We start from the raw sequence: 27,585 nt of genomic DNA, 5'->3' as shown, positions 1-27,585 counted from the left end.
CTTGGTAGCAGTGTGTGCTTGGTAGCAGTGTGCTTGGTAGCAGTGTGTGCCTGGTAGCAGTGTGTGCCTGGTAGCAGTGTGTGCCTGGTAGAAGTGTGCCTGGTAGAAGTGTGCCTGGTAGAAGTGTGTGCCTGGTAGAAGTGTGCCTGGTAGCAGTGTGTGCCTGGTAGCAGTGTGTGCCTGGTAGCAGTGTGTGCCTGGTAGCAGTGTGCCTGGTAGAAGTGTGTGCCTGGTAGCAGTGTGTGCCTGGTAGAAGTGTGTGCCTGGTAGCAGTGTGCCTGGTAGCAGTGTGTGCCTGGTAGCAGTGTGTGCCTGGTAGCAGTGTGCCTGGTAGCAGTGTGTGCCTGGTAGAAGTGTGTGCCTGGTAGCAGTGTGCCTGGTAGCAGTGTGCCTGGTAGCAGTGTGCCTGGTAGAAGTGTGTGCCTGGTAGCAGTGTGTGCCTGGTAGAAGTGTGTGCCTGGTAGCAGTGTGCCTGGTAGCAGTGTGTGCCTGGTAGCAGTGTGTGCCTGGTAGCAGTGTGTGCCTGGTAGAAGTGTGTGCCTGGTAGCAGTGTGCCTGGTAGAAGTGTGTGCCTGGTAGCAGTGTGCCTGGTAGCAGTGTGTGCCTGGTAGCAGTGTGCCTTGTAGCAGTGTGTGCCTGGTAGCAGTGTGCCTGGTAGCAGTGTGTGCCTGGTAGCAGTGTGTGCCTGGTAGAAGTGTGTGCCTGGTAGCAGTGTGCCTGGTAGCAGTGTGTGCCTGGTAGCAGTGTGCCTGGTAGAAGTGTGTGCCTGGTAGCAGTGTGTGCCTGGTAGCAGTGTGCCTGGTAGCAGTGTGCCTGTTAGCAGTGTGTGCCTGGTAGCAGTGTGCCTGGTAGCAGTGTGTGCCTGGTAGCAGTGTGTGCCTGGTAGCAGTGTGCCTGGTAGCAGTGTGTGCCTGGTAGCAGTGTGCCTGGTAGCAGTGTGCCTGGTAGCAGTGTGCTTGGTAGCAGTGTGCCTGGTAGCAGTCTGTGCTTGGTAGCAGTGTGCCTGGTAGCAGTGTGTGCCTGGTAGCAGTGTGTGCCTGGTAGCAGTGTGTGGCTGGTAGCAGTGTGCCTGGTAGCAGTGTGTGCCTGGTAGCAGTGTGCCTGGTAGCAGTGTGTGCCTGGTAGCAGTGTGCCTGGTAGCAGTGTGCTTGGTAGCAGTGTGCCTGGTAGCAGTCTGTGCTTGGTAGCAGTGTGCCTGGTAGCAGTGTGTGCCTGGTAGCAGTGTGTGCCTGGTAGCAGTGTGCTTGGTAGCAGTGTGCCTGGTAGCAGTGTGTGCCTGGTAGCAGTGTGCTTGGTAGCAGTGTGCCTGGTAGCAGTGTGCCTGGTAGCAGTGTGCCTGGTAGCAGTGTGCCTGGTAGCAGTGTGCATGGTAGCAGTGTGCCTGGTAGCAGTCTGTGCTTGGTAGCAGTGTGCCTGGTAGCAGTGTGCCTGGTAGCAGTGTGCCTTGTAGCAGTGTGTGCCTGGTAGCAGTGTGCCTGGTAGCAGTGTGCCTGGTAGCAGTCTGTGCTTGGTAGCAGTGTGCCTGGTAGCAGTGTGCCTGGTAGCAGTGTGTGCCTGGTAGCAGTGTGCCTGGTAGCAGTGTGCCTGGTAGCAGTGTGTGCCTGGTAGCAGTGTGTGCCTGGTAGCAGTGTGCCTGGTAGCAGTGTGCCTGGTAGCAGTGTGCCTGGTAGCAGTGTGCCTGGTAGCAGTGTGCCTTGTAGCAGTGTGTGCCTGGTAGCAGTGTGTGCCTGGTAGCAGTGTGTGCCTGGTAGCAGTGTGTGCCTGGTAGCAGTGTGTGCCTGGTAGCAGTGTGTGCCTGGTAGAAGTGTGCCTGGTAGCAGTGTGTGCCTGGTAGAAGTGTGCCTGGTAGCAGTGTGTGCCTGGTAGCAGTGTGCCTGGTAGCAGTGTGTGCCTGGTAGCAGTGTGTGCCTGGTAGCAGTGTGTGCCTGGTAGCAGTGTGTGCCTGGTAGAAGTGTGCCTGGTAGCAGTGTGTGCCTGGTAGCAGTGTGTGCCTGGTAGCAGTGTGTGCCTGGTAGCAGTGTGTGCCTGGTAGAAGTGTGTGCCTAGTAGCAGTGTGTGCCTGGTAGCAGTGTGTGCCTGGTAGAAGTGTGTGCTTGGTAGCAGTGTGTGCTTGGTAGCAGTGTGCCTGGTAGAAGTGTGTGCCTAGTAGCAGTGTGTGCCTGGTAGCAGTGTGCCTGGTAGAAGTGTGTGCCTGGTAGCAGTGTGCCTGGTAGCAGTGTGTGCCTGGTAGCAGTGTGCCTGGTAGCAGTGTGTGCCTGGTAGCAGTGTGCCTGGTAGCTGTGTGCCTTGTAGCAGTGTGTGCCTGGTAGCAGTGTGCCTGGTAGCAGTGTGCCTGGTAGCAGTGTGCCTGGTAGAAGTGTGTGCCTGGTAGCAGTGTGCCTGGTAGCAGTGTGTGCTTGGTTGCAGTGTGTGCCTAGTAGCAGTGTGTGCCTAGTAGCAGTGTGCCTGGTAGCAGTGTGCTTGGTAGCAGTGTGCTTGGTAGCAGTGTGCCTGGTAGCAGTGTGCCTGGTAGCAGTGTGCCTGGTAGCAGTGTGCTTGGTAGCAGTGTGCTTGGTAGCAGTGTGCCTGGTAGCAGTGTGCCTGGTAGCAGTGTGTGCCTGGTAGCAGTGTGCTTGGTAGCAGTGTGCCTGGTAGCAGTGTGTGCCTGGTAGCAGTGTGCTTGGTAGCAGTGTGCCTGGTAGCAGTGTGCCTGGTAGCAGTGTGCCTGGTAGCAGTGTGCCTGGTAGCAGTGTGCCTGGTAGCAGTGTGCATGGTAGCAGTGTGCCTGGTAGCAGTCTGTGCTTGGTAGCAGTGTGCCTGGTAGCAGTGTGCCTGGTAGCAGTGTGCCTGGTAGCAGTGTGCCTTGTAGCAGTGTGTGCCTGGTAGCAGTGTGTGCCTGGTAGCAGTGTGCCTGGTAGCAGTGTGCCTGGTAGCAGTCTGTGCTTGGTAGCAGTGTGCCTGGTAGCAGTGTGCCTGGTAGCAGTGTGTGCCTGGTAGCAGTGTGCCTGGTAGCAGTGTGCCTGGTAGCAGTGTGCCTGGTAGCAGTGTGTGCCTGGTAGCAGTGTGTGCCTGGTAGCAGTGTGCCTGGTAGCAGTGTGCCTGGTAGCAGTGTGCCTGGTAGCAGTGTGCCTTGTAGCAGTGTGTGCCTGGTAGCAGTGTGTGCCTGGTAGCAGTGTGTGCCTGGTAGCAGTGTGTGCCTGGTAGAAGTGTGCCTGGTAGCAGTGTGTGCCTGGTAGAAGTGTGCCTGGTAGCAGTGTGTGCCTGGTAGCAGTGTGCCTGGTAGCAGTGTGTGCCTGGTAGCAGTGTGTGCCTGGTAGCAGTGTGTGCCTGGTAGCAGTGTGCCTGGTAGCAGTGTGTGCCTGGTAGAAGTGTGTGCCTGGTAGCAGTGTGCCTGGTAGCAGTGTGCCTGGTAGCAGTGTGCCTGGTAGCAGTGTGCCTGGTAGAAGTGTGTGCCTGGTAGCAGTGTGTGCCTGGTAGAAGTGTGTGCCTGGTAGCAGTGTGCCTGGTAGCAGTGTGTGCCTGGTAGCAGTGTGTGCCTGGTAGCAGTGTGTGCCTGGTAGAAGTGTGTGCCTGGTAGCAGTGTGCCTGGTAGCAGTGTGTGCCTGGTAGCAGTGTGCCTGGTAGCAGTGTGTGCTTGGTTGCAGTGTGTGCCTAGTAGCAGTGTGCCTGGTAGCAGTGTGCTTGGTAGCAGTGTGCTTGGTAGCAGTGTGCTTGGTAGCAGTGTGCCTGGTAGCAGTGTGCCTGGTAGCAGTGTGCTTGGTAGCAGTGTGCTTGGTAGCAGTGTGCCTGGTAGCAGTGTGCCTGGTAGCAGTGTGTGCCTGGTAGCAGTGTGCCTGGTAGCAGTGTGCCTGGTAGCAGTGAGACAGTCTGTCCATGAGTGTGTCTCTGTGTTCATTTTCATGTTGTGTTATTTGTGTGTGCATGTGTGCATTAAAAGTTTGTGTGTGTGTGTGTGTGTGTGTTTCTGTGGGCAGTTTCTGTGTGTCTGTCTGTGTGTGTGTGTCTGACTGCTCCTGGGCTGTGTAGACAGACAGCTTTGGACATTGGAGCCGTGAGTCTGGGTGCCTCTCCCTTTGGTGTGTGTGTGTGTGTGTGTGTGTGTGTGTGTGTGTGTGTGTGTGTGTGTGTGTGTGTGTGTGTGTGTGTGTGTGTGTGTGTGTGTGTGTGTGTGTGTGTGTGTGTGTATGTATGTGTGTGTGTGTGTTTGGTCTGGAGGCAGAGCAGCAGAGGGTATTTCCGCTTCACATGAAGACTTGTGAGAACATGTGGTGAGAGGCGCCGCGCACACACGCGCACACACACACACACACACACACACACACACACACACACACACACACACACACACACACACACACACACACACACACACACACACACACACACACACACACACACACACACACACACACACACACACACAGTCGTGCTGACTCATGTGGGGGATAAAGAAGCTCCTGACAGAGAGGCAGCAACTCAAACTGGGTCATTAACAAAAGGGCTTTAGTTTAGTGATGTAGAGTACTAGGCCTCGTACTGCAGTGGTAACATCGAGACAGCAGCACCATGGCTACTCCTTACACTTCCGCTATACAGAACATATAGAACACAAGTTATACAATAACACCACTGAAGATATGAGGATAGGAGCACAGTGTTCTCTAGACTCAACATCCTTACATACAGAGAATAAGACTCTATACTATAGAATCAACAACAAAACCCAAGTTACTGTAAGTACGTCGAGTCAATCTTCTTGGAACTTTTGTACATAGCAACAATGAAAACTGAGATGATTCTAAATATGAAGTATGCATCTGCTTATGACACCAACAAAACTTTGTAAATTCATTGTAAATTCAAAACACAGCCATTGAGTCACTTCTCACGGTATATTCATCCTCAGGTCTCCACAGTGTACCATTCTAAGACACCAGTACATAAAAGACCTACGTGGCGCCTGAACAGCCTGACTGAACCTGTAAAGCTGCAGTAACAGATCTATGTACACTGTATATACACACTGAGTATACAAAACAAACATTAAAGGCACCTGCTCGTTCCATGACAGACTGACCAGGTGAATCCAGGTCAAAGCTATGATCCCTTATTGATGTCACCTGTTAAAATCACTTCAATCAGTGTAGATGAAGGGGAGAAGACAGGGTTAAAGGACTTTTAAGCCTTGAGACAATTGAGACATGGATTGTGCATGTGTGCCATTCAGAGGATGAATGGGCAAGACAAAATATTGAAGTGCTTTTTAACCGGGTATGGTAGTAGGTGCCAGGCTCATCAGTTTGTGGCAAGAACTGCAACTTCGCTGGACATTTCACGCTCAACAGTTTCCAGTGTGTATTTAGAATTGTCCACCACCCAAAGGTCATCCAGCCAACTTGATACCATTTTTTGAAACACTGGAGTCAACATTGGCCAGCATGCCTGTGGAAACTCTTTCAACACCTTGTAGAGACCATGCCCTGACGATTTGAGGCTGCACTGTGCGTTCCTAATGTTTGGTATACTCAGTGTATATATGGGTCGCTCTCCTTCAGCCATTCCCATAGAAACCTCTGGTCTATTCTCATGACACTTTCCCAGGAGACAAGACAGATGAGGTGAGAGATTGGATAGATAGATAGATAGAGAGAAATAGAGGGTGAGAGAGAGACAGACTGACTGCATCTCTGAATGTTAGACCTGCAGGAGAGACTGGAGTGGGTTAACTTAGGCAGGGGATGGTGAAGGGTCTCTCTCTGTGTGTGTGTGTGTGTGTGTGTGTGTGTGTGTGTGTGTGTGTGTGTGTGTGTGTGTGTGTGTGTGTGTGTGTGTGTGTGTGTGTGTGTGTGTGTGTGTGTGTGTGTGTGTGAGAGCTAGTGGTAGTGCTGGGTCTATTCAATATATTTAAATTCAAAGGATTACCAACTTGACCCACGCAAACAAGCATAAAACACACAACCGTTACCATACTAGCCACAGCAGGTGCTCCTCCACACACAACCATTACCATACTAGCCACAGCAGGTGCTCCTCCACACACAACCATTACCATACTAGCCACAGCAGGTGCTCCTCCACACACAACCATTACCATACTAGCCACAGCAGGTGCTCCTCCACACACAACCATTACCATACTAGCCACAGCAGGTGCTCCTCCACACACAACCATTACCATACTAGCCACAGCAGGTGCTCCTCCACACACAACCATTACCATACTAGCCACAGCAGGTGCTCCACCTCACACAACCATTACCATACTAGCCACAGCAGGTGCTCCACCTCACACAACCATTACCATACTAGCCACAGCAGGTGCTCCACCACACACAACCATTACCATACTAGCCACAGCAGGTGCTCCTCCACACACAACCATTACCATACTAGCCACAGCAGGTGCTCCTCCACACACAACCATTACCATACTAGCCACAGCAGGTGCTCCTCCACACACAACCATTACCATACTAGCCACAGCAGGTGCTCCTCCACACACAACCGTTACCATACTAGCCACAGCAGGTGCTCCACCACACACAACCATTACCATACTAGCCACAGCAGGTGCTCCACCACACACAACCGATACCATACTAGCCACAGCAGATGCTCCTCCACACACAACCATTACCATACTAGCCACAGCAGGTGCTCCTCCACACACAACCATTACCATACTAGCCACAGCAGGTGCTCCTCCACACACAACCATTACCATACTAGCCACAGCAGGTGCTCCTCCACACACAACCATTACCATACTAGCCACAGCAGGTGCTCCTCCACACACAACCATTACCATACTAGCCACAGCAGGTGCTCCTCCACACACAACCATTACCATACTAGCCACAGCAGGTGCTCCTCCACACACAACCATTACCATACTAGCCACAGCAGGTGCTCCTCCACACACAACCATTACCATACTAGCCACAGCAGGTGCTCCACCACACACAACCATTACCATACTAGCCACAGCAGGTGCTTCTCCACACACAACCGTTACCATACTAGCCACAGCAGGTGCTCCTCCACACACAACCATTACCATACTAGCCACAGCAGGTGCTCCTCCACACACAACCATTACCATACTAGCCACAGCAGGTGCTCCTCCACACACAACCATTACCATACTAGCCACAGCAGGTGCTCCTCCACACACAACCATTACCATACTAGCCACAGCAGGTGCTCCTCCACACACAACCGTTACCATACTAGCCACAGCAGGTGCTCCTCCACACACAACCAGTACCATACTAGCCACAGCAGGTGCTCCTCCACACACAACCATTACCATACTAGCCACAGCAGGTGCTCCACCACACACAACCGTTACCATACTAGCCACAGCAGGTGCTCCTCCACACACAACCATTACCATACTAGCCACAGCAGGTGCTCCTCCACACACAACCATTACCATACTAGCCACAGCAGGTGCTCCTCCACACACAACCATTACCATACTAGCCACAGCAGGTGCTCCTCCACACACAACCATTACCATACTAGCCACAGCAGGTGCTCCTCCACACACAACCGTTACCATACTAGCCACAGCAGGTGCTCCTCCACACACAACCAGTACCATACTAGCCACAGCAGGTGCTCCTCCACACACAACCATTACCATACTAGCCACAGCAGGTGCTCCACCACACACAACCGTTACCATACTAGCCACAGCAGGTGCTCCTCCACACACAACCATTACCATACTAGCCACAGCAGGTGCTCCTCCACACACAACCATTACCATACTAGCCAGAGCAGGTGCTCCTCCACACACAACCATTACCATACTAGCCACAGCAGGTGCTCCTCCACACACAACCATTACCATACTAGCCACAGCAGGTGCTCCTCCACACACAACCATTACCATACTAGCCACAGCACGTGCTCCTCCACACACAACCATTACCATACTAGCCACAGCAGGTGCTCCTCCACACACAACCGTTACCATACTAGCCACAGCAGGTGCTCCTCCACACACAACCAGTACCATACTAGCCACAGCAGGTGCTCCTCCACACACAACCATTACCATACTAGCCACAGCAGGTGCTCCACCACACACAACCGTTACCATACTAGCCACAGCAGGTGCTCCTCCACACACAACCATTACCATACTAGCCACAGCAGGTGCTCCTCCACACACAACCATTACCATACTAGCCACAGCAGGTGCTCCTCCACACACAACCATTACCATACTAGCCACAGCAGGTGCTCCTCCACACACAACCATTACCATACTAGCCACAGCAGGTGCTCCTCCACACACAACCGTTACCATACTAGCCACAGCAGGTGCTCCTCCACACACAACCAGTACCATACTAGCCACAGCAGGTGCTCCTCCACACACAACCGTTACCATACTAGCCACAGCAGGTGCTCCACCACACACAACCGTTACCATACTAGCCACAGCAGGTGCTCCACCACACACAACCGTTACCATACTAGCCACAGCAGGTGCTCCACCACACACAACCGTTACCATACTAGCCACAGCAGGTGCTCCTCCACACACAACCATTACCATACTAGCCACAGCAGGTGCTCCTCCACACACAACCATTACCATACTAGCCACAGCAGGTGCTCCTCCACACACAACCATTACCATACTAGCCAGAGCAGGTGCTCCTCCACACACAACCATTACCATACTAGCCACAGCAGGTGCTCCTCCACACACAACCATTACCATACTAGCCACAGCAGGTGCTCCACCACACACAACCATTACCATACTAGCCACAGCAGGTGCTCCTCCACACACAACCATTACCATACTAGCCAGAGCAGGTGCTCCTCCACACACAACCATTACCATACTAGCCACAGCAGGTGCTCCTCCACACACAACCATTACCATACTAGCCAGAGCAGGTGCTCCTCCACACACAACCATTACCATACTAGCCACAGCAGGTGCTCCTCCACACACAACCATTACCATACTAGCCACAGCAGGTGCTCCTCCACACACAACCATTACCATACTAGCCACAGCAGGTGCTCCTCCACACACAACCATTACCATACTAGCCAGAGCAGGTGCTCCTCCACACACAACCATTACCATACTAGCCAGAGCAGGTGCTCCTCCACACACAACCATTACCATACTAGCCACAGCAGGTGCTCCTCCACACACAACCATTACCATACTAGCCACAGCAGGTGCTCCTCCACACACAACCATTACCATACTAGCCACAGCAGGTGCTCCTCCACACACAACCATTACCATACTAGCCACAGCAGGTGCTCCTCCACACACAACCGTTACCATACTAGCCACAGCAGGTGCTCCTCCACACACAACCAGTACCATACTAGCCACAGCAGGTGCTCCTCCACACACAACCGTTACCATACTAGCCACAGCAGGTGCTCCACCACACACAACCGTTACCATACTAGCCACAGCAGGTGCTCCACCACACACAACCGTTACCATACTAGCCACAGCAGGTGCTCCACCACACACAACCGTTACCATACTAGCCACAGCAGGTGCTCCTCCACACACAACCATTACCATACTAGCCACAGCAGGTGCTCCTCCACACACAACCATTACCATACTAGCCACAGCAGGTGCTCCTCCACACACAACCATTACCATACTAGCCAGAGCAGGTGCTCCTCCACACACAACCATTACCATACTAGCCACAGCAGGTGCTCCTCCACACACAACCATTACCATACTAGCCACAGCAGGTGCTCCACCACACACAACCATTACCATACTAGCCACAGCAGGTGCTCCTCCACACACAACCATTACCATACTAGCCAGAGCAGGTGCTCCTCCACACACAACCATTACCATACTAGCCACAGCAGGTGCTCCTCCACACACAACCATTACCATACTAGCCAGAGCAGGTGCTCCTCCACACACAACCATTACCATACTAGCCACAGCAGGTGCTCCTCCACACACAACCATTACCATACTAGCCACAGCAGGTGCTCCTCCACACACAACCATTACCATACTAGCCACAGCAGGTGCTCCTCCACACACAACCATTACCATACTAGCCAGAGCAGGTGCTCCTCCACACACAACCATTACCATACTAGCCACAGCAGGTGCTCCTCCACACACAACCATTACCATACTAGCCAGAGCAGGTGCTCCTCCACACACAACCATTACCATACTAGCCACAGCAGGTGCTCCTCCACACACAACCATTACCATACTAGCCACAGCAGGTGCTCCTCCACACACAACCATTACCATACTAGCCAGAGCAGGTGCTCCTCCACACACAACCATTACCATACTAGCCACAGCAGGTGCTCCTCCACACACAACCATTACCATACTAGCCAGAGCAGGTGCTCCTCCACACACAACCATTACCATACTAGCCACAGCAGGTGCTCCTCCACACACAACCATTACCATACTAGCCACAGCAGGTGCTCCTCCACACACAACCATTACCATACTAGCCACAGCAGGTGCTCCTCCACACACAACCATTACCATACTAGCCAGAGCAGGTGCTCCTCCACACACAACCATTACCATACTAGCCAGAGCAGGTGCTCCTCCACACACAACCATTACCATACTAGCCACAGCAGGTGCTCCTCCACACACAACCATTACCATACTAGCCACAGCAGGTGCTCCTCCACACACAACCATTACCATACTAGCCACAGCAGGTGCTCCTCCACACACAACCATTACCATACTAGCCACAGCAGGTGCTCCTCCACACACAACCGTTACCATACTAGCCACAGCAGGTGCTCCTCCACACACAACCAGTACCATACTAGCCACAGCAGGTGCTCCTCCACACACAACCGTTACCATACTAGCCACAGCAGGTGCTCCACCACACACAACCGTTACCATACTAGCCACAGCAGGTGCTCCACCACACACAACCGTTACCATACTAGCCACAGCAGGTGCTCCACCACACACAACCGTTACCATACTAGCCACAGCAGGTGCTCCTCCACACACAACCATTACCATACTAGCCACAGCAGGTGCTCCTCCACACACAACCATTACCATACTAGCCACAGCAGGTGCTCCTCCACACACAACCATTACCATACTAGCCAGAGCAGGTGCTCCTCCACACACAACCATTACCATACTAGCCACAGCAGGTGCTCCTCCACACACAACCATTACCATACTAGCCACAGCAGGTGCTCCACCACACACAACCATTACCATACTAGCCACAGCAGGTGCTCCTCCACACACAACCATTACCATACTAGCCAGAGCAGGTGCTCCTCCACACACAACCATTACCATACTAGCCACAGCAGGTGCTCCTCCACACACAACCATTACCATACTAGCCAGAGCAGGTGCTCCTCCACACACAACCATTACCATACTAGCCACAGCAGGTGCTCCTCCACACACAACCATTACCATACTAGCCACAGCAGGTGCTCCTCCACACACAACCATTACCATACTAGCCACAGCAGGTGCTCCTCCACACACAACCATTACCATACTAGCCAGAGCAGGTGCTCCTCCACACACAACCATTACCATACTAGCCACAGCAGGTGCTCCTCCACACACAAGCACACCCTTTGGTTTGTCATAGCACAGTGATGATAAACACTGAAGAAAACACTGCTGCAGAGAAATGCTGTCTGTGTGTGTGTGTGTGTGTGGCCTTACTTTGGGCGTGGGGCAGGAGGCGGTAGAGAGGCGCGAGGTGGCCTGGGCGCGGGGCGACTCAGAGGGCGTGGTGCTCAGAGAGCCTGTGTCTCTGGGGAGGACCTGGACACCCCTGGAGATGATGGAGTCTGGGATCTACCCAAACACACACACACACACACACACACACACACACACACACACACACACACACACACACACACACACACACACACACACACACACAAACACGAGAAAGAGACACACACACACACACACACACACACACACACACACGCACGCTCAGAAAATAGCACTGATACTGACTGCAGAATATGTACTATAGATAACATGCTAACAACACCCTTTAAAGGGGCAATCTGCAACTGACTGTTACCGTTTCAACTGCAGATATCCCTTTAACTTTGACTGTCTGCACTATAGCACAGCATCTTGTGCCTTATTGTCACATAGACAGTGCATATTTGACTGGCAGAATGAATGACGGCGGACAGTGGTAACAAACTTTAAACCTAACCCTCCTTTCTAAACCAAACTTTTATTCATTTCAAACCCTATGCCTAAACAAAACAAATATAATTATGGCGGTGGAATATACAGTTCCTTATTATACCACATGCTTTCCAAACAGACAGATCCTGTAGTTCTCTTAAAAACCTCTTCAATGCAAAAGTCCCCATATTTGGGGACACTTAAAAAAATGTTTTATTCAATTCAGTCTGGTATGAGTATGGTATCTGCAAAAGCAGGGTCGTCTTGCAAGAGTCAATCCCCTTTATCATGACATGGTGGAGGCATGCAAAACTTACTTCCAACCTGCTCAAATGTTATCTATAGATGAGTGCATGGTTCCCTCAAAGGCTCCAATTGGCTTGAAGCAATATATGAATAATAAGCCGACCAAATGGGGCTACAAGCTCTTTGTGCCGATTCAGCCTGCCTACACGTGGAACTTTTTCATCTATGAAGGCAAGGCGATCACACCCAATGGGAAGGGCCTTAGTTAAGACTGTCATGCAGCTGATGGACTTCCCCTTACTTGGCAGTGAGTACAAGCTCTTTGTGGACCATTTTTATACTAGTCCCATGCTTTTCATAGACCTCTTGAAAAACTTTTTTTTTTTGGGGGCTTGTGGCACCATTCGTCCTAAGAGAATCAGTTTCCCCAAGACCAAGGTAAACGACATGACAAAGACAGCGGAGAGGGGGACCATACGATGGATCAGGACTAACAAGCTGCTTTTTGTGAAATGAAAGGACACTAAGAAAGTAACCACGCTCACCACACAGCGTAAGGCATTCAATAACAACCATGTCTCAAGGAGGGTGGAAAATGCCAATGGGGCGTGGGTGAGGTTAATCAAGAGCTACTGAGACACTTCTAAATGTGATGATAGTACATTAATGAATGAATAATGAATGAACCTGGGCAATATGGATGGTATGATATTATTTACAGGATGACATGGGGATAGATTATAGATCACAGAGATGAATCAGATCTACATGTAATATATCTAGGGTTTCCTGGACACAGATTAAGCCTAGTCCTGGATAGTGCTTTTTTATTCTGGATGTTTAATCTAGGTCTGGGAAATTTCCCCATGGAGTGTATGGCATGGAGTCTTACCAATGAAAGTCCATGATAGGACAATGATAGGACAAAAAATGGCGGGATGGAGCTGGAACTGGACCACACTTATGTTACCATGGCAGCAGAGGTATAGGTCCACTCTGATGTTGGACAGGACAATGGAAATGGACAACAGTCACTTCAATGGACAATGAATGACACACACACACACACACACACACACACACACACACACACACACACACACACACACACACACACACACACACACACACACACACACACACACACACACACACACACACACACACACACACACACACACACACACACACACACACACACACACACACACACACACACACACACACACACACACACACACACACGTCCATCTGAAAAAAATGCATATTTCACAGATTTGACCGACAGACATGGTGTTGTTACACGTGTACAGAATAATAATGAGCATGGTGGTTGTATGAAATATGGCATGGCGAGTTGTTTAATATGAAATATGGAGATACACTATATATACAAAAGTATGTGGACACCCCTTCAAATTAGTGGATTCGGCTATTTCAGCCACACCTGTTACTGATAGGTGTATAAAATCTAGCTGCCCCAGTCAACTATAAGTTATTTTTGTGAGGTGGAAACATCTAGGAGCAGTAACAGCTCAGCCATGAAGTGGTTGGCCACACGAGCTCACAGAACGGGACCACCGAGTGCTGAATCGCGTAAAAATCGTCTGTCCTCGGTTTTCAACACTCACTACCAAACTGCTTCTGGAAGCAACGTTAGCACAAGAACTGTTTGTCAGGAGCTTCATGGGTTTCCATGGCCGAGCAGCCGCATACAAACCTAAGATCACCATCACGACGCAATGCCACGCGTCGGCTTGGAGTGATGTAAAGCTCGTCACCATTGGACTCTGGAGAAGTGGAAACGCATTCTCTGGAGTGATGAATCACGTTTCACCATCTGGCAGACCGACGGCCAAATCTGGGTTTGGTGGATGCCAGGAGAACGCTATCTGTCCCAATGCATAGTGCCAACTGTAAAGTTTGGTGGATGGGGAATAATTGTCCGGGGCTGTTTACCATGGTTCAGGCTAGGCCCCTTAGTTCCAGTGAAGGGAAATCTTAATGCTACAGCATACAATGACATTCTAGACGATTCTGTGCTTCCAACTTTGTGGCAACAGTTTGGGGAAGGCCCTTTCCTGTTTCAACATGACAATGCCCCCGTGCACAAAGCGAGGTCCATACAGAAATGGTTTGTAGAGATCGGTGTGTAAGAACTTGACTGGCCTGCACAGAGCCCTGACCTCAACCCCATCGAACACCTTTGGGATGAATTGGAACGCCTAATGTGAGCCAGGCCTAATCGCCCAACATCAGTGCCCGACCTCACTAATGCTCTTGTGGCTGAATGGAAGCAAGCCCCTGCAGCAATTTTCCAACATCTAGTGGAAAGCCTTCCCAGAAGAGTGGATGCTGTTATAGCAGCAAAGGGGGGACCAACTACATATTAATGCCCATGATTTTGGAATGAGATGTTCGATGAGCAGGTGTCCACATACTTTTGCTGATGTAGTGTACATACGTCCCGATTGTCCACCCTTTTCCCACTGTGTTCACTTGTACACATTGAGTCATGGATTTATGGTTGAAACTCCCTCTCTAGCCAATGCTTAGACCAATCCAATGCTTTGAAATGAAGGAGAAGAATAGTGGAAGTGTACACTATGGAAGAAGAGAGGAAAAACGTGGAGAATGGGAACATAAACATTGCACCACCCTTAAAGTTCAGATCCCAGTCCTGTCAGGAAAACCTTCCCGCTATGTTCCCTTACCTCCCCATTGGTTACCTTAGCGGCGATGGAGGCAGCGGTGATGTGCGAGGACGAGGAGTCCTCGGTGGATGCCACACCACTGTCTTTCTTGTCATCGTCCTCCTCCTCACACTGTACGCCCTTGTCCTCCGTCTGCCTCCGCGGCGAGCTGTTTGGGGGCGGCGATAGGGGCGGCGGGGGCGAAGGCAGGTCCTCTAGCTCGTCCACCGCCTCCTTCATCTTGACCACGGCGTCCCGTAGCAGGTCGATGGCGTGGGGCAGCGCGGGCAGGATGAACTGGAAACACTCCTGTTGGAGGAGGTTAGAGGTCAGAGGTCAGGATGAGAGTTAATACAGCAGGATGAACTGGAAACTACTATTGGAGGAGATGGGTCAGAGGTCAGGAAGAGAGGGAGAGTTAGGGGTTAATATAGCAGGTCAATGGTAAGGTATAGGGAGGAACAGGATGAACTGGAAACACTCCTATTGGAGGAGAGGGGAGGGCCAGAAGTTAGAGGTCAGGAAGATAGAGGGAGAGTTAGGGGTTATTACAGCAGGTCGATGGCATGATAGTAGGGTAACAATCTCAGTTCCGTCCTGCCTATGGCTCAGACTGTTAGCCAGTGGTATTCAATGTCGGGGTCACAACCCCTAGAGGGGTCGACAAATAAAAAACTTTAAATAAATAAAAATATTAAAGAGTGAAAATGATTTTATTGGACAATATACAGTACATACGATTTTGAGATAAGTTGAAAAATACAACAAAAAAAATATTGAGTAAATATATTTATTGGTTCTCATAATTTTGATGAGTGATGCAAATAAGGATTTGAGGGTTATTTATTGATGTGAAAGTGTAAATGTTCTGATTTTAAGGTTGTGTCATTAGATTTGGAAAAAAATGGGGTCCCCATAAATTCTGGCGGAGAAAATGAGGTCCCCCCTGAAGAAGTTTTAATACCACTCCTGTAAGGTAATCTTGGCTCTTGTTCATAGAGAGCTAGCAAGCTCATGTTGTGGGTTCAATCCCCACTGGGATCACATGCACATGTTAAATACATGTGGATAAAAGCTTCTGCTAAGTGGTAGTAGTACATAAAGTAGGTATCATATGTACTCACCCCGCTTGGATCTTTAAAACATTTGTGGGATTACAAAGTGGGATTCAAATTGATGTAATTATGATTTTTATTTTCTTCATTGATCTACACCAAATACTCCATAATGTCAAAGTGAAAAGAAAATTCTAAATAACTAAAATATTCTGTAGCCTTTGCATAAGTATTCATCCAGTTTGTTTAGGCAAGCCTAAAGCCTTGGGCTTAACAAACACATAATAAGTTACATGGAAATAAGAACGGTTGAAATGACTGCCGCTTCCTCTGTCCCCCATACATACAACATCTGTAAGGTCCCTCAGGCAAGTATTGAATTTCAAGCAAAGATTAAACTACAAAGACCAGGGAGCTTTTCGAAAGCCTCATAAAGAAGGACAGTGATTGGTGGACGGGCAACAATAACAACTCAGACAATGAATATATCTTTATGCATGGTCAAGTTAATAATTATTCTGTGGATGACATATTAAACCACCCAGACACATGACAGATACAGTCGTCCCTCTGAACTGAGCTGCAGGACAGGAAGGAAACTGCTCAGGGATGTCACCATGAGGCCATTGATTATTTTAAAACAGCTACAGAGTTTAATGGCTGTGATGGGAGAAAACTGAAGATGGATCAAGAACATTGTAGTTCCACAATAATGACCTAGAGTGAAAATAGGAATGAAAATATATTTTAAAAAATGCATCCTGTATGCAAAAAGGTACTAAAGTAATACTGCAAAAAGAACATGGCAAAGGAATACACTTCTTGGTACACCATTCTGTATACTTCTGGCCCTTCTTTGGACACTGTGTTAACTAACCTCCAGATGAGCTTCAATGCCATACAACTCTCTTTCCATGGCCTCCAACTGCTCTTAAATGCAAGTAAAACTAAATGCATACTCTTCAACCAATCGCTGCCCGCACCTGCCCGCCCGTCCATCATCACTACTCTGGACGGTTCTGACTTAGAATATGTGGACAACTACAAATACCTAGGTGTCTGGTTAGACTGTAAACACTCCTTCCAGACTCACATTAAGCATCTCCAATCCAAAATTAAATCTAGAATCGGCTTCCTATTTCGCAACAAAGCATCCTTCACTCATGCTGCCAAACATACCCTCGTAAAACTGACCATCCTACCGATCCTCGACTTCGGCGATGTCATTTACAAAATAGACTCCAACACTCTACTCAACAAATTGGATGCAGTCTATCACAGTGCCATCTGTTTTGTCACCAAAGTCCCATATACTACCCACCACCGCGACCTGTATGCTCTCGTTGACTGGCCCTCGCTTCAAACTCATCGCCAAACCCACTGGCTCCAGGTCATCTACAAGTCTTTGCTAGGTAAAGCCCCGCCTTATCTCAGCTCACTGGTCACCATAGCAGCACCCACCCGCAACACACGCTCCAGCAGGTATATCTCACTGGTCACCCCCAAAGCCAATTGGCTGCCTTTCCTTCCAGTTCTCTGCTGCCAATGACTGGAACGAACTGCAAAAATCACTGAAGCTGGAGACTCATATCTCCCTCACTAGCTTTAAGCACCAGCTGTCAGAGCAGCTCACAGATCACTGCACCTGTACATAGCCCATCTGTAAATAGCCCATCCACCTACGTCATCCCCATATTGTATTTATTTATTTATCTTGCTCCTTTGCACCCCAGTATCTCTACTTGCACATTCATCTTCTGCACATCTACCATTCCAGTGTCTAATTGCTATATTGTAATTACTTCGCCACCATGGCCTATTTATTGCCTGACCTCCCTTATCTTACCTCATTTGCACACACTGTATATAGACTTTTTTTCTACTGTATTATTGACTGTATGTTTGTTTTACTCCATGTGTAACTCTGTGTTGTTGTATGTGTCGAACTGCTTTGCTTTATCTTGGCCAGGTCGCAGTTATAAATGAGAACTTGTTCTCAACTAGCCTACCTGGTTAAATAAAGGTGAAATAAATAAAAATGAATGCAAAGCCTGTGGCAAATCCAACACAACATCACTGAGTAACTGCCTCCTTATTTTCCAGCATGGTGGAGGCTGCATCATGGTATGGGTATGCTTGACATCGGCAAAGACTCAACTCAAAATCAAATCAAAGTTTATAACAGATTTGCAGATGTTATTGCAGGTGCAGCGAAATGCTTGTGTTTCTAGTTTCAACAGTGTAAAATAACCTACAAATACAAAACAATACACACATAATCCAAAAAGACTAGGGACTTTTTAAGGATAAAAAAGAAAGGATGGAGCTAAGCACAGGAAAAATCCTAGAGGACAACCTGCTTTAGTCTGATTTACACCAGACACTGGGAGAGGAATTCATCTTTCAGCAGGACAATAACGTACAACACAAGGCCAAATCTACACTGGAGTTACTTACCAAGAAGACAGTGAATGTTCCTGATAGGCCAAGTTTTGTGCAAAGCTCTTATAGATTTACCCAAAAAGACTCCCAGCTGTAATCACTGCCCAAGGTGATTCTAACATGTATTGACTCAGGGGGGTGAATACTTATCTAATCATGATATATACACGTGTTGAATTTTTTCATTCATCTTAATAAAAAATACAAAAATTACATTACATCGTATTTTGTGCAGATCGTTGACATTTTGTAAAAATGTAATACAATTTAATCCCACTTTGTAACACAATGAAATGTGAAGAAATCCAAGGTGCGTGAATAGTTACGATACACACAGTACAACACAGTACAGTACAACACAGTACAGTACAACACAGTACAGTACAACACAGTACAACACAGTACAGTACAACACAGTACAGTACAGTACAACACAGTACAACACAGTACAGTACAACACAGTACAGTACAACACAACACAGTACAACACAGTACAACACAGTACAGTACAACACAGTACAGTACAGTACAACACAGTACAGTACAGTACAACACAGTACAACACAGTACAGTACAGTACAACACAGTACAACACAGTACAGTACAACAGAGTACAACACAGTACAGTACAACACAGTACAACACAGTACAGTACAACACAGTACAACACAGTACAGTATGGTAGATCAACTGGTGACTTTGACACTAAGATGGGGCTGTAGGCTTCTTGTATATATAGACCCAAACAGACCTAAACCCAGACCAGACCCAGACCAAGGCCAGACCAGACCCAGACCAGACCCAGACCAGACCTAGACCAAACCCAGACCAGACCCAGACCAAACCCAGACCAGACCCAGACCAAACCCAGACCTAGGCCAGACCCAGACCAAACCCAGAAAAAACCCAGACCCAGACCTAGACAAGACCTAGACCAAACCCAGACCAGACCCAGACCTAGACCAGACCCAGACCAAACCCAGACCCAGACCTAGACCAGACCAAACCCAGACCAAACCTAGACCAGACCAAACCCAGGTCTAGACCAGACCCAGACCAGACCCAGACCTAGACCAGACCAGACCCAGGCCAGACACAGACCAGGCACAGACCCAGACAAAAACCCAGACCAAACCAAAACCCAGACAAGACCAGACCAGACCCAGCGTTGTAACGCAGCTAAACGCTCCCTTCTTACTCACTCTAGAGACAAGGGCTATTCTGTGAAATGATCTTCTTGTGTATTTGAAGGATCACAATAATACATCATTAATAAAGTCCTGATCTATACCAGGCTACAAACAGCTTCCACAAATACATTAACGCACATGACATATTTCTACCTGGATGACAGTGACAGCAGTAACCTTGATTTAACTGCAGAGTTTTATGTGGGGCAGAAAGGCATGGGGTTGGGGTTGCACACATAATATGGATGATGTGAAAGCGAAATCTCTGGGCATGAAAAATAATGGGCGCACTCACGCATGCATGCTGTTTCTCTGTTTACACTCCGTCAGGCCACTGTTTCCCTGTTTACACCCCGTCAGGCCACTGTTTCCCTGTTTACACCCCGTCAGGCCACTGTTTCCCTGTTTACACCCCGTCAGGCCACTGTTTCCCTGTTTACACCCCGTCAGGCCACTGTTTCCCTGTTTACACCCCGTCAGGCCACTGTTTCCCTGTTTACACCCCGTCAGGCCACTGTTTCCCTGTTTACACTCCGTCAGGCCACTGTTTCCCTGTTTACACCCCGTCAGGCCACTGTTTCCCTGTTTACACCCCGTCAGGCCACTGTTTCCCTGTTTACACCCCGTCAGGCCACTGTTTCCCTGTTTACACTCCGTCAGGCCACTGTTTCCCTGTTTACACCCCGTCAGGCCACTGTTTTACTGTTTACACCCCGTCAGGCCACTGTTTCCCTGTTTACACCCCGTCAGGCCACTGTTTCCCTGTTTACACCCCGTCAGGCCACTGTTTCCCTGTTTACACCCCGTCAGGCCACTGTTTCCCTGTTTACACCCCGTCAGGCCACTGTTTCCCTGTTTACACCCCGTCAGGCCACTGTTTCCCTGTTTACACCCCGTCAGGCCACTGTTTCCCTGTTTACACCCCGTCAGGCCACTGTTTCCCTGTTTACACTCCGTCAGGCCACTGTTTTACTGTTTCCACACAATTAGGCCACTGTTTCCCTGTTTACACCCCGTCAGGCCACTGTTTCCCTGTTTACACTCCGTCAGGCCACTGTTTCCCTGTTTACACCCCGTCAGGCCACTGTTTCCCTGTTTACACCCCGTCAGGCTACTGTTTCCCTGTTTACACCCCGTCAGGCCACTGTTTCCCTGTTTACACCCCGTCAGGCCACTGTTTCCCTGTTTACACTCTGTCAGGGCACTGTTTCCCTGTTTACACCCCGTCAGGCCACTGTTTCCCTGTTTACACCCCGTCAGGCCACTGTTTCCCTGTTTACACTCCGTCAGGCCACTGTTTCCCTGTTTACACTCCGTCAGGCCACTGTTTCCCTGTTTACACCCCGTCAGGCCACTGTTTCCCTGTTTACACTCCGTCAGGCCACTGTTTCCCTGTTTACACTCCGTCAGGCCACTGTTTCCCTGTTTACACCCCGTCAGGCCACTGTTTCCCTGTTTACACCCCGTCAGGCCACTGTTTCCCTGTTTACACCCCGTCAGGCCACTGTTTCCCTGTTTACACCCCCTCAGACCACTGTTTCACAGTTACACCCTACCTGTGTGTGTGTGTGTGTGTGTGTGTGTGTGTGTGTGTGTGTGTGTGTGTGTGTGTGTGTGTGTGTGTGTGTGTGTGTGTGTGTGTGTGTGTGTGTGTGTGTGTGTGTGTGTGTGTGTGTGTGTCAAGTACCTATAGATATTTTACTACTTGCACACCAACAGATTTTTGGGTGTGTCAGGAGTTTCTGTTTGAGTCCAGGAGGAGGACAGCACTTTTTATTAATGGTGTCAGAAACGCTCAAGAGAAGAGTCCCTGGAGAGAAAAAAACAGGCAGACAACGGGTGAAATACATGAAGAATAAATGGCAGGAGGGGATTGGCTTTGGGCAAAAAGAGGAGTAAGGAAGAGATGGAGAAACAAACCAGTAAAAAGTAAGAGAGAACAGAGATAGACACAGATAGAGAGACAGAAAGCGAGGATAGATAAAGTGACCTAGTGCTAGAAATTCAAAAGGAAATGATCTCAACAGAGAAAAATGTCCTCCAGTATGCTACCTTTATCCCCCCACTAGAATCCCCATACTTTAGTGAAGACAGCTTCTTCATCCTAGAGGGGGAGATCAATCATTTCCAGGCACAGGGACATGTACTAGTCTGTGGCGAGCTATATACCAGAACTGGACAAGAATCTGAAACCCTCAGCACACAGGGTGACAAACACCTACCTGGAGGTGACAGCATTCCCTCCCCCATATTTTTTACTTTTTAAAATTGAATTTGGCAAGTCAGTTAAGAACAAATTCTAATTTACAATGACGGCCTACACAGGCCAAACCCTAACCCGGACGATTCTAGGCCAATTTTCCGCCGCCCTATGAGACTCCCAATCACGGCCGGTTGTGATACATCCTGGAATCGAACCAGGGTCTGTAGTGATGCCTCTAGCACTGAGATGCAGTGCCTTAGACTGCTGTGCCACTTGGGAGCCCCCCTAGGAAAAACTACAACAACATAACCAACAAAAACTATTCACAACACCTGCGTCTCTGTTGAACGCTGGGTATGTACATAGTCAATGGTAGGCTTCGAGGGGACTCCTACGGTAGGTACACCTATAGCTCATCTCTTGGCAGTAGTACTGTAGACTACTTTATCACCCAGAGTCTCTCAGAGAGTTCACAGTCAACCCACTGACACCCCTATCAGATCACAGCAAAATCACAGTCTACTTGAACAGAGCATCACTCAATCATGAGGCATCAAAACCAAAGGAACTGAATAATATAAAGAAATACTATAGATGGAAGCAAAGTAGTGTAGAAACCTATCAAAAAACAATTAGGCAACATCAAATTCAATCACTTCTACACAACTTCCTGGACAAACCATTTCCCTGTAATGCTGAAGGTGTAAACTTGGCAGTAGAAAACCTAAACCGAATATTTGACCTCACAGCTTTCCATTCAAATCAAAACATGTCAAGCAGACAACCGAAGAAAATGAACAACAATGACAAATGGTTTGATGAAGAATGCAAAAATCTAAGAAAGAAATTGAGAAACCTATCCAACCAAAAACATAGAGACCCGGAAAACCTGAGTCTACACCTTCACTCTGGTGAATCACTAAAATAATACAGAAATACACTACGGAAAAAGAAGGAACAGCATGTTAGAAATCAGCTCAATGTAGTTGAAGAATCCATAGACTCTAACCACTTCTGGGAAAATTGGACAACACTAAAACAACAACACGAAGAATTATCTATCCAAAAACAGAGACGTATGGATAAACCGCTTCTCCAATCTTTTTGGGTCTACAACAAAGAACAAACAGCAAAAACATATACATGATCAAATACAAATCTTAGAATCAACTATTAAAGACTACCAGAACTCACTGGATTCTCCAATTACATTGAATGAACTACAGGACAAAATACAAACCCTCCAACTCCAAAAGGCCTGTGGTGTTGATGGTATCCTAAATGAAATTATAAAATATAACAGACCACAAATTCCAATTGGCTATACTTAAATCCTCAACTCTGGCATCTTCCCCAATATTTGGAACCAATGACTGATCACCCCAATCCACAAAAGTGGAGACACATTTGACCTCAATAACTACCATGGGATATGTGTCAACAGCAACCTTGGGCAAATCCTCTTCATTAACAGCAGACTCATATATTTCTTCAGTGAAAACAATGTACTGAGCACATGTCAAATTGGCTTTTTAACAAATTACCATACGACAGACCACCTATTCACCCTAATTGACAAACAAAACAAAGGCAAAGTCTTCTCACGCTTTGTTGATTTCAAAAACGCTTTTGACTCAAATTGGCATAAGTGTCTGCTATACAAATTGATGGAAAGTGGTGTTGGGGGAAAAACATACAACATTATAAAAATCCATGTACACAAACAAGTGTGTGGTTAAAATTGGCAAAAAAACACACATTTCTTTCCACAGGGCCATGGGGTGAGACAGGGATGCAGCTTAAGCCCCACCCTCTTTAACATGTATATCAACGAATTGGCGAGGGCACGAGAACAGTCTGCAGCACCCGGCCTCACCCTACTAGAATCTGAAGTCAAATGTCTACTATTTGCTGATGATCTGGTGCTTCTGTCCCCAACCAAGGAGGGCCTCCAGCAGCACCTAGATCTTCTGCACAGATTCTGCCAGACCTGGGCCCTGACAGTAAATCTCAGTAAGATTCAAATAATGGTGTTCCAGAAAAGGTCTAGTTGCCAGGACCAGAAATACAAATTCAATCTAGACACCGTTGCCCTAGATCACACAAAAAACGATACATACCTTGGCCTAAACATTGGCGCCACAGGCAACTTCCACAAAGCTGTGAAAGATCTGAGAGACAAGAAGGGCCTTCTATGCCATTAAAAGGAACATAAAATTTGACATAACAATTTGGATCTGGCTAAAAATATTTGAATCAGTTTTAGAACCCATTGCCCATTATGGTTGTGAGGTCTGGGGTTTGCACACCATCCCCCCAAAAATCACTAAATGGGACAAACTGATTGAGACTGCATGCAGATTTCTGCAAAAAATATCCTCAAAGTACAATGTAAAACACCAAATAATGCATGCAGAGCAGAATTAGGCCGATACCCGCTAATTATCAAAATCCAGAAAAGAGCCGTTAACTTCTACAACCACCTAAAACTCGAAACCTTCCATAACAAAGCTATCAACTATAGAGAGATGAACCTGGAGAAGAGTTCCCTAAGCAAGCTGGTCCTGAGGCTCTGTTCACAAACGCAAACAGACCATGAGAAAACAAAAAGATAATTACTTAACATTTTGGAAATATATATATTTTTAAACTGAGTAAACTAGAATGCTATTTGGCCCTAAACAGAGAGTACACAGTGGCAGAATACTTGACCACTGTGACTGACCCAAACTTAAGGAAAGCTTTGACTATGTACAGACTAAGTGAGCATAGCCTTGCTATTGAGAAATGCCGCCATAGGCAGACATGGCTCTCAAGAGGAGACAGGCTTTGTGCACACTGCCCACAAAATGAGGTGGAAACTGAGCTGCACTTCCTAACCTCCTGCCAAATGTATGATCATATTAGAGACACATATTTCCTTCAGATTACACAGATCCACAAAGAATTCGAAAACAAACCCGATTTTGATAAACTCCCATATCTACTGGGTGAAATTCCACAGTGTGCCATCACAGCAGCAAGATGTGTGACCTGTTGCCACAAGAAAAGGTCAACCAGTGAAGAACAAACACCGTTGTAAATACAACCCATATTTATGTTAAATTTCCCTTTTGTATTTTAACTATTTGCACATTGTTACAACACTGTATATAGACATAATGAGATTTTAAATGTCTTTATTCTTTTGCAACTTTTGTGAGTGTAATGTTTACTGTTCATTTTGTTATTGTTTATTTCACTTTTTTTTATTATCTATTTCACTTGCTTTGGCAATGTAAACATATGTTTCCCATGCGAATAAAATGCTTAAATTGAATTGGATTGAATTGAGTGAGTGAGTGAGTGAGAGACAGTGAGTGATAGTGAGAGAACGAGAGAAAGAGAAATAAAAAATAAAGAGACGACTGGAGACAGGACCACTAGATCAGACACCCCAAAGGGCTTGATCTCATGCCACAGAGCCCAGCCCACCCTGGCTCTGTCCTCAGCCCTCCAAGTTTCCCCTGTCTTTATGATGTGGGATCAGATATAATAAAAGTTGGTGATGGGCCGTTCATACAGTTATCTTTGACTGGGGGCCTGATGGGGGAGACACTAATATGGCACCAGATGGGAAGAGGGGGGTGTAATTGATGAAAATAAATAATGAAATCGATCAGTAGAAGTGCCTCAGTAATGAGACAGAGACAGATGTGGGGTCAGCGGAGAGAGAGGGGACAGAGAAGAGAGAGAGGAGATAGAGAGAGGGGACAGAGAAGAGAGAGAGGAGATAGAGAGAGAGAGGAGACAGACAGACAGATGGCGAGGTAGCGGGTAGAGCAGTCTAGCGGTGCAAGTACACGCGGGCGCGTGGGAACACACGCAGTAAGCCACGCACGCCCAAAAGCATGCAAAGACACACAGTGATCTGCTCATGGTGTGCATTGTGTGTGTGCTGTATTCGGGTACAATCTCAGTGCACATTTTCCCAAGAGTTAAGAGACTAACTACTCAGTCACATTGACACTGATCTAAGTCAATGTGAGAGAGCTGATCTACCCTGGGGACACCTGATCCTAGATCAACACTCCTACTCAGAGACGCTCTGTGAATAAGGGCCCTGAAACACTGATATGAGTACAGGTGTTATGGTACAGTCTAATCCACTGCCTTTTCATCAGGATTGTTAACTAAAACAATAAAACTGCATAATACATTTTTTTTTTTTGTAGAGCAAGTCTCTATATATTTTACAATTAGCTAAGGAGTTTTGTGCTTGAAGATGGATATTTTGTTAGATTCAATTTGATAATGTGCACATGCTCATTAGCTAGCTAGCTAACGTTAGCTTGCTAACAAGCAAGGCAGTCACGCACTTCATATGAAACGAATGGGGTGGTAAGTGCAGCACAATGCACATAACACTAAATACTTGACCAAATGCTTTACCAATGCTTTTCAAGCAAGATGAAGAATAAATAATTTAATGAACTCTCAATTAACACATACTGCCGGTGCCAGTTAGCTTGCTAGCTAATGTTAGCTAAATGGTTACTATCACAACAAAGCTAGCTACTCCACCAACTCTTGACAGCTAACAGGCAGCTGCTTCCTTTGAAAAGCAAATCCATTGTGATTTAATTATAATGTTGCTAGCGACGCTAGTTATCTAGTTGTGGCCATCTGGTTAGTACTACAAATTCTAGCAAGCGAGCAAAAACATTAGTGCAGCTTGCTAGTTAGGTTACATTAGCTACAGCAGGCACAAGTCATACAAGCTACTGCCTTGTGGCCTGGAGTTCAAATCAGAATTATAACTGTTCTATGCGAACAACAAAGTTAACTGCAGAGGTGCTAAGTACCAGTCAGATTTTTCTTTGTGTCTGGCCCTTTAAAGTGGTCCTGTTAACAGGTGTTAACGTTACCTGTGAACCCTTCTTGCTCCCTGGTAAATTGATGATGAGTGTCTTTCCGCGGATGCCGCACACAGGTCTGCGTACACACAAGAGAGGAGAGTGTGTATTAGAGTTTCACAGTATGAAAGGTGTATGTGCGTTAATGAGGAGTGTGTACACAGTATACATTCATGTGTGTGTGTGTATCTCTATGAGTGTGTTTGTACAGTATGCATGTTAGTGTGTGTGTGTGTGTGTGTGTGTGTGTGTGTGTGTGTGTGTGTGTGTGTGTGTGTGTGTGTGTGTGTGTGTGTGTGTGTGTGTGTGTGTGTGTGTGTGTGTGTGTGTGTGTGTCAGACAGTAAACCAGTAGATAGTGATACTGTAGCGCTGACGTCATCCACGTATTCCAATGTAAAACTCCTGATGACGCATGAAGTATTTGAATTTGAAGCGTACCATATTGCTAAATAGGGCTGAATGGCACTAAAAAAATGACTACGGATCATGGTGAAGGTGGCCTTAACTAGCAAAGGATCATGGTCAATGTAGTCGTTTTCATCCTGCCTGAGAAAGTCAACCTTAATGTCTATGGCAGGAAGGAGGGAGCCTCTTCGTAGCCTTCCGGCCCGTGATTGGTCTGTGTCAGCATGTGGTCCTGTGTGACGACAAATGTAGTAG

General features: G+C 47.8%; 1 protein-coding gene across 1 annotated transcript in view; it reads right to left on the bottom strand.

Annotated features, from left to right (window-relative positions):
* Positions 1-4,549: 4,549 nt before the first annotated feature.
* Positions 4,550-27,585, bottom strand: part of LOC120019391 (gephyrin-like) — a 68,864-nt gene continuing 45,828 nt past the window's right edge. The window contains exons 6-9 of the mRNA XM_038962679.1: positions 26,936-27,002; positions 15,175-15,447; positions 11,708-11,842; positions 4,550-4,567 (exon numbers count right to left, since the gene is read on the bottom strand). Of these exons, the coding sequence (XP_038818607.1) occupies positions 4,550-4,567; positions 11,708-11,842; positions 15,175-15,447; positions 26,936-27,002 (493 nt within the window). The remainder of the gene's footprint in view (positions 4,568-11,707; positions 11,843-15,174; positions 15,448-26,935; positions 27,003-27,585) is intronic.

The sequence above is a fragment of the Salvelinus namaycush genome, chromosome 24 (assembly GCF_016432855.1).
Source record: "Salvelinus namaycush isolate Seneca chromosome 24, SaNama_1.0, whole genome shotgun sequence".
Taxonomy (NCBI): Eukaryota; Metazoa; Chordata; class Actinopteri; order Salmoniformes; family Salmonidae; genus Salvelinus; species Salvelinus namaycush.
Note: the sequence above shows the minus strand (reverse complement) of the source record. Positions and strands in the feature narration are given on the sequence as shown.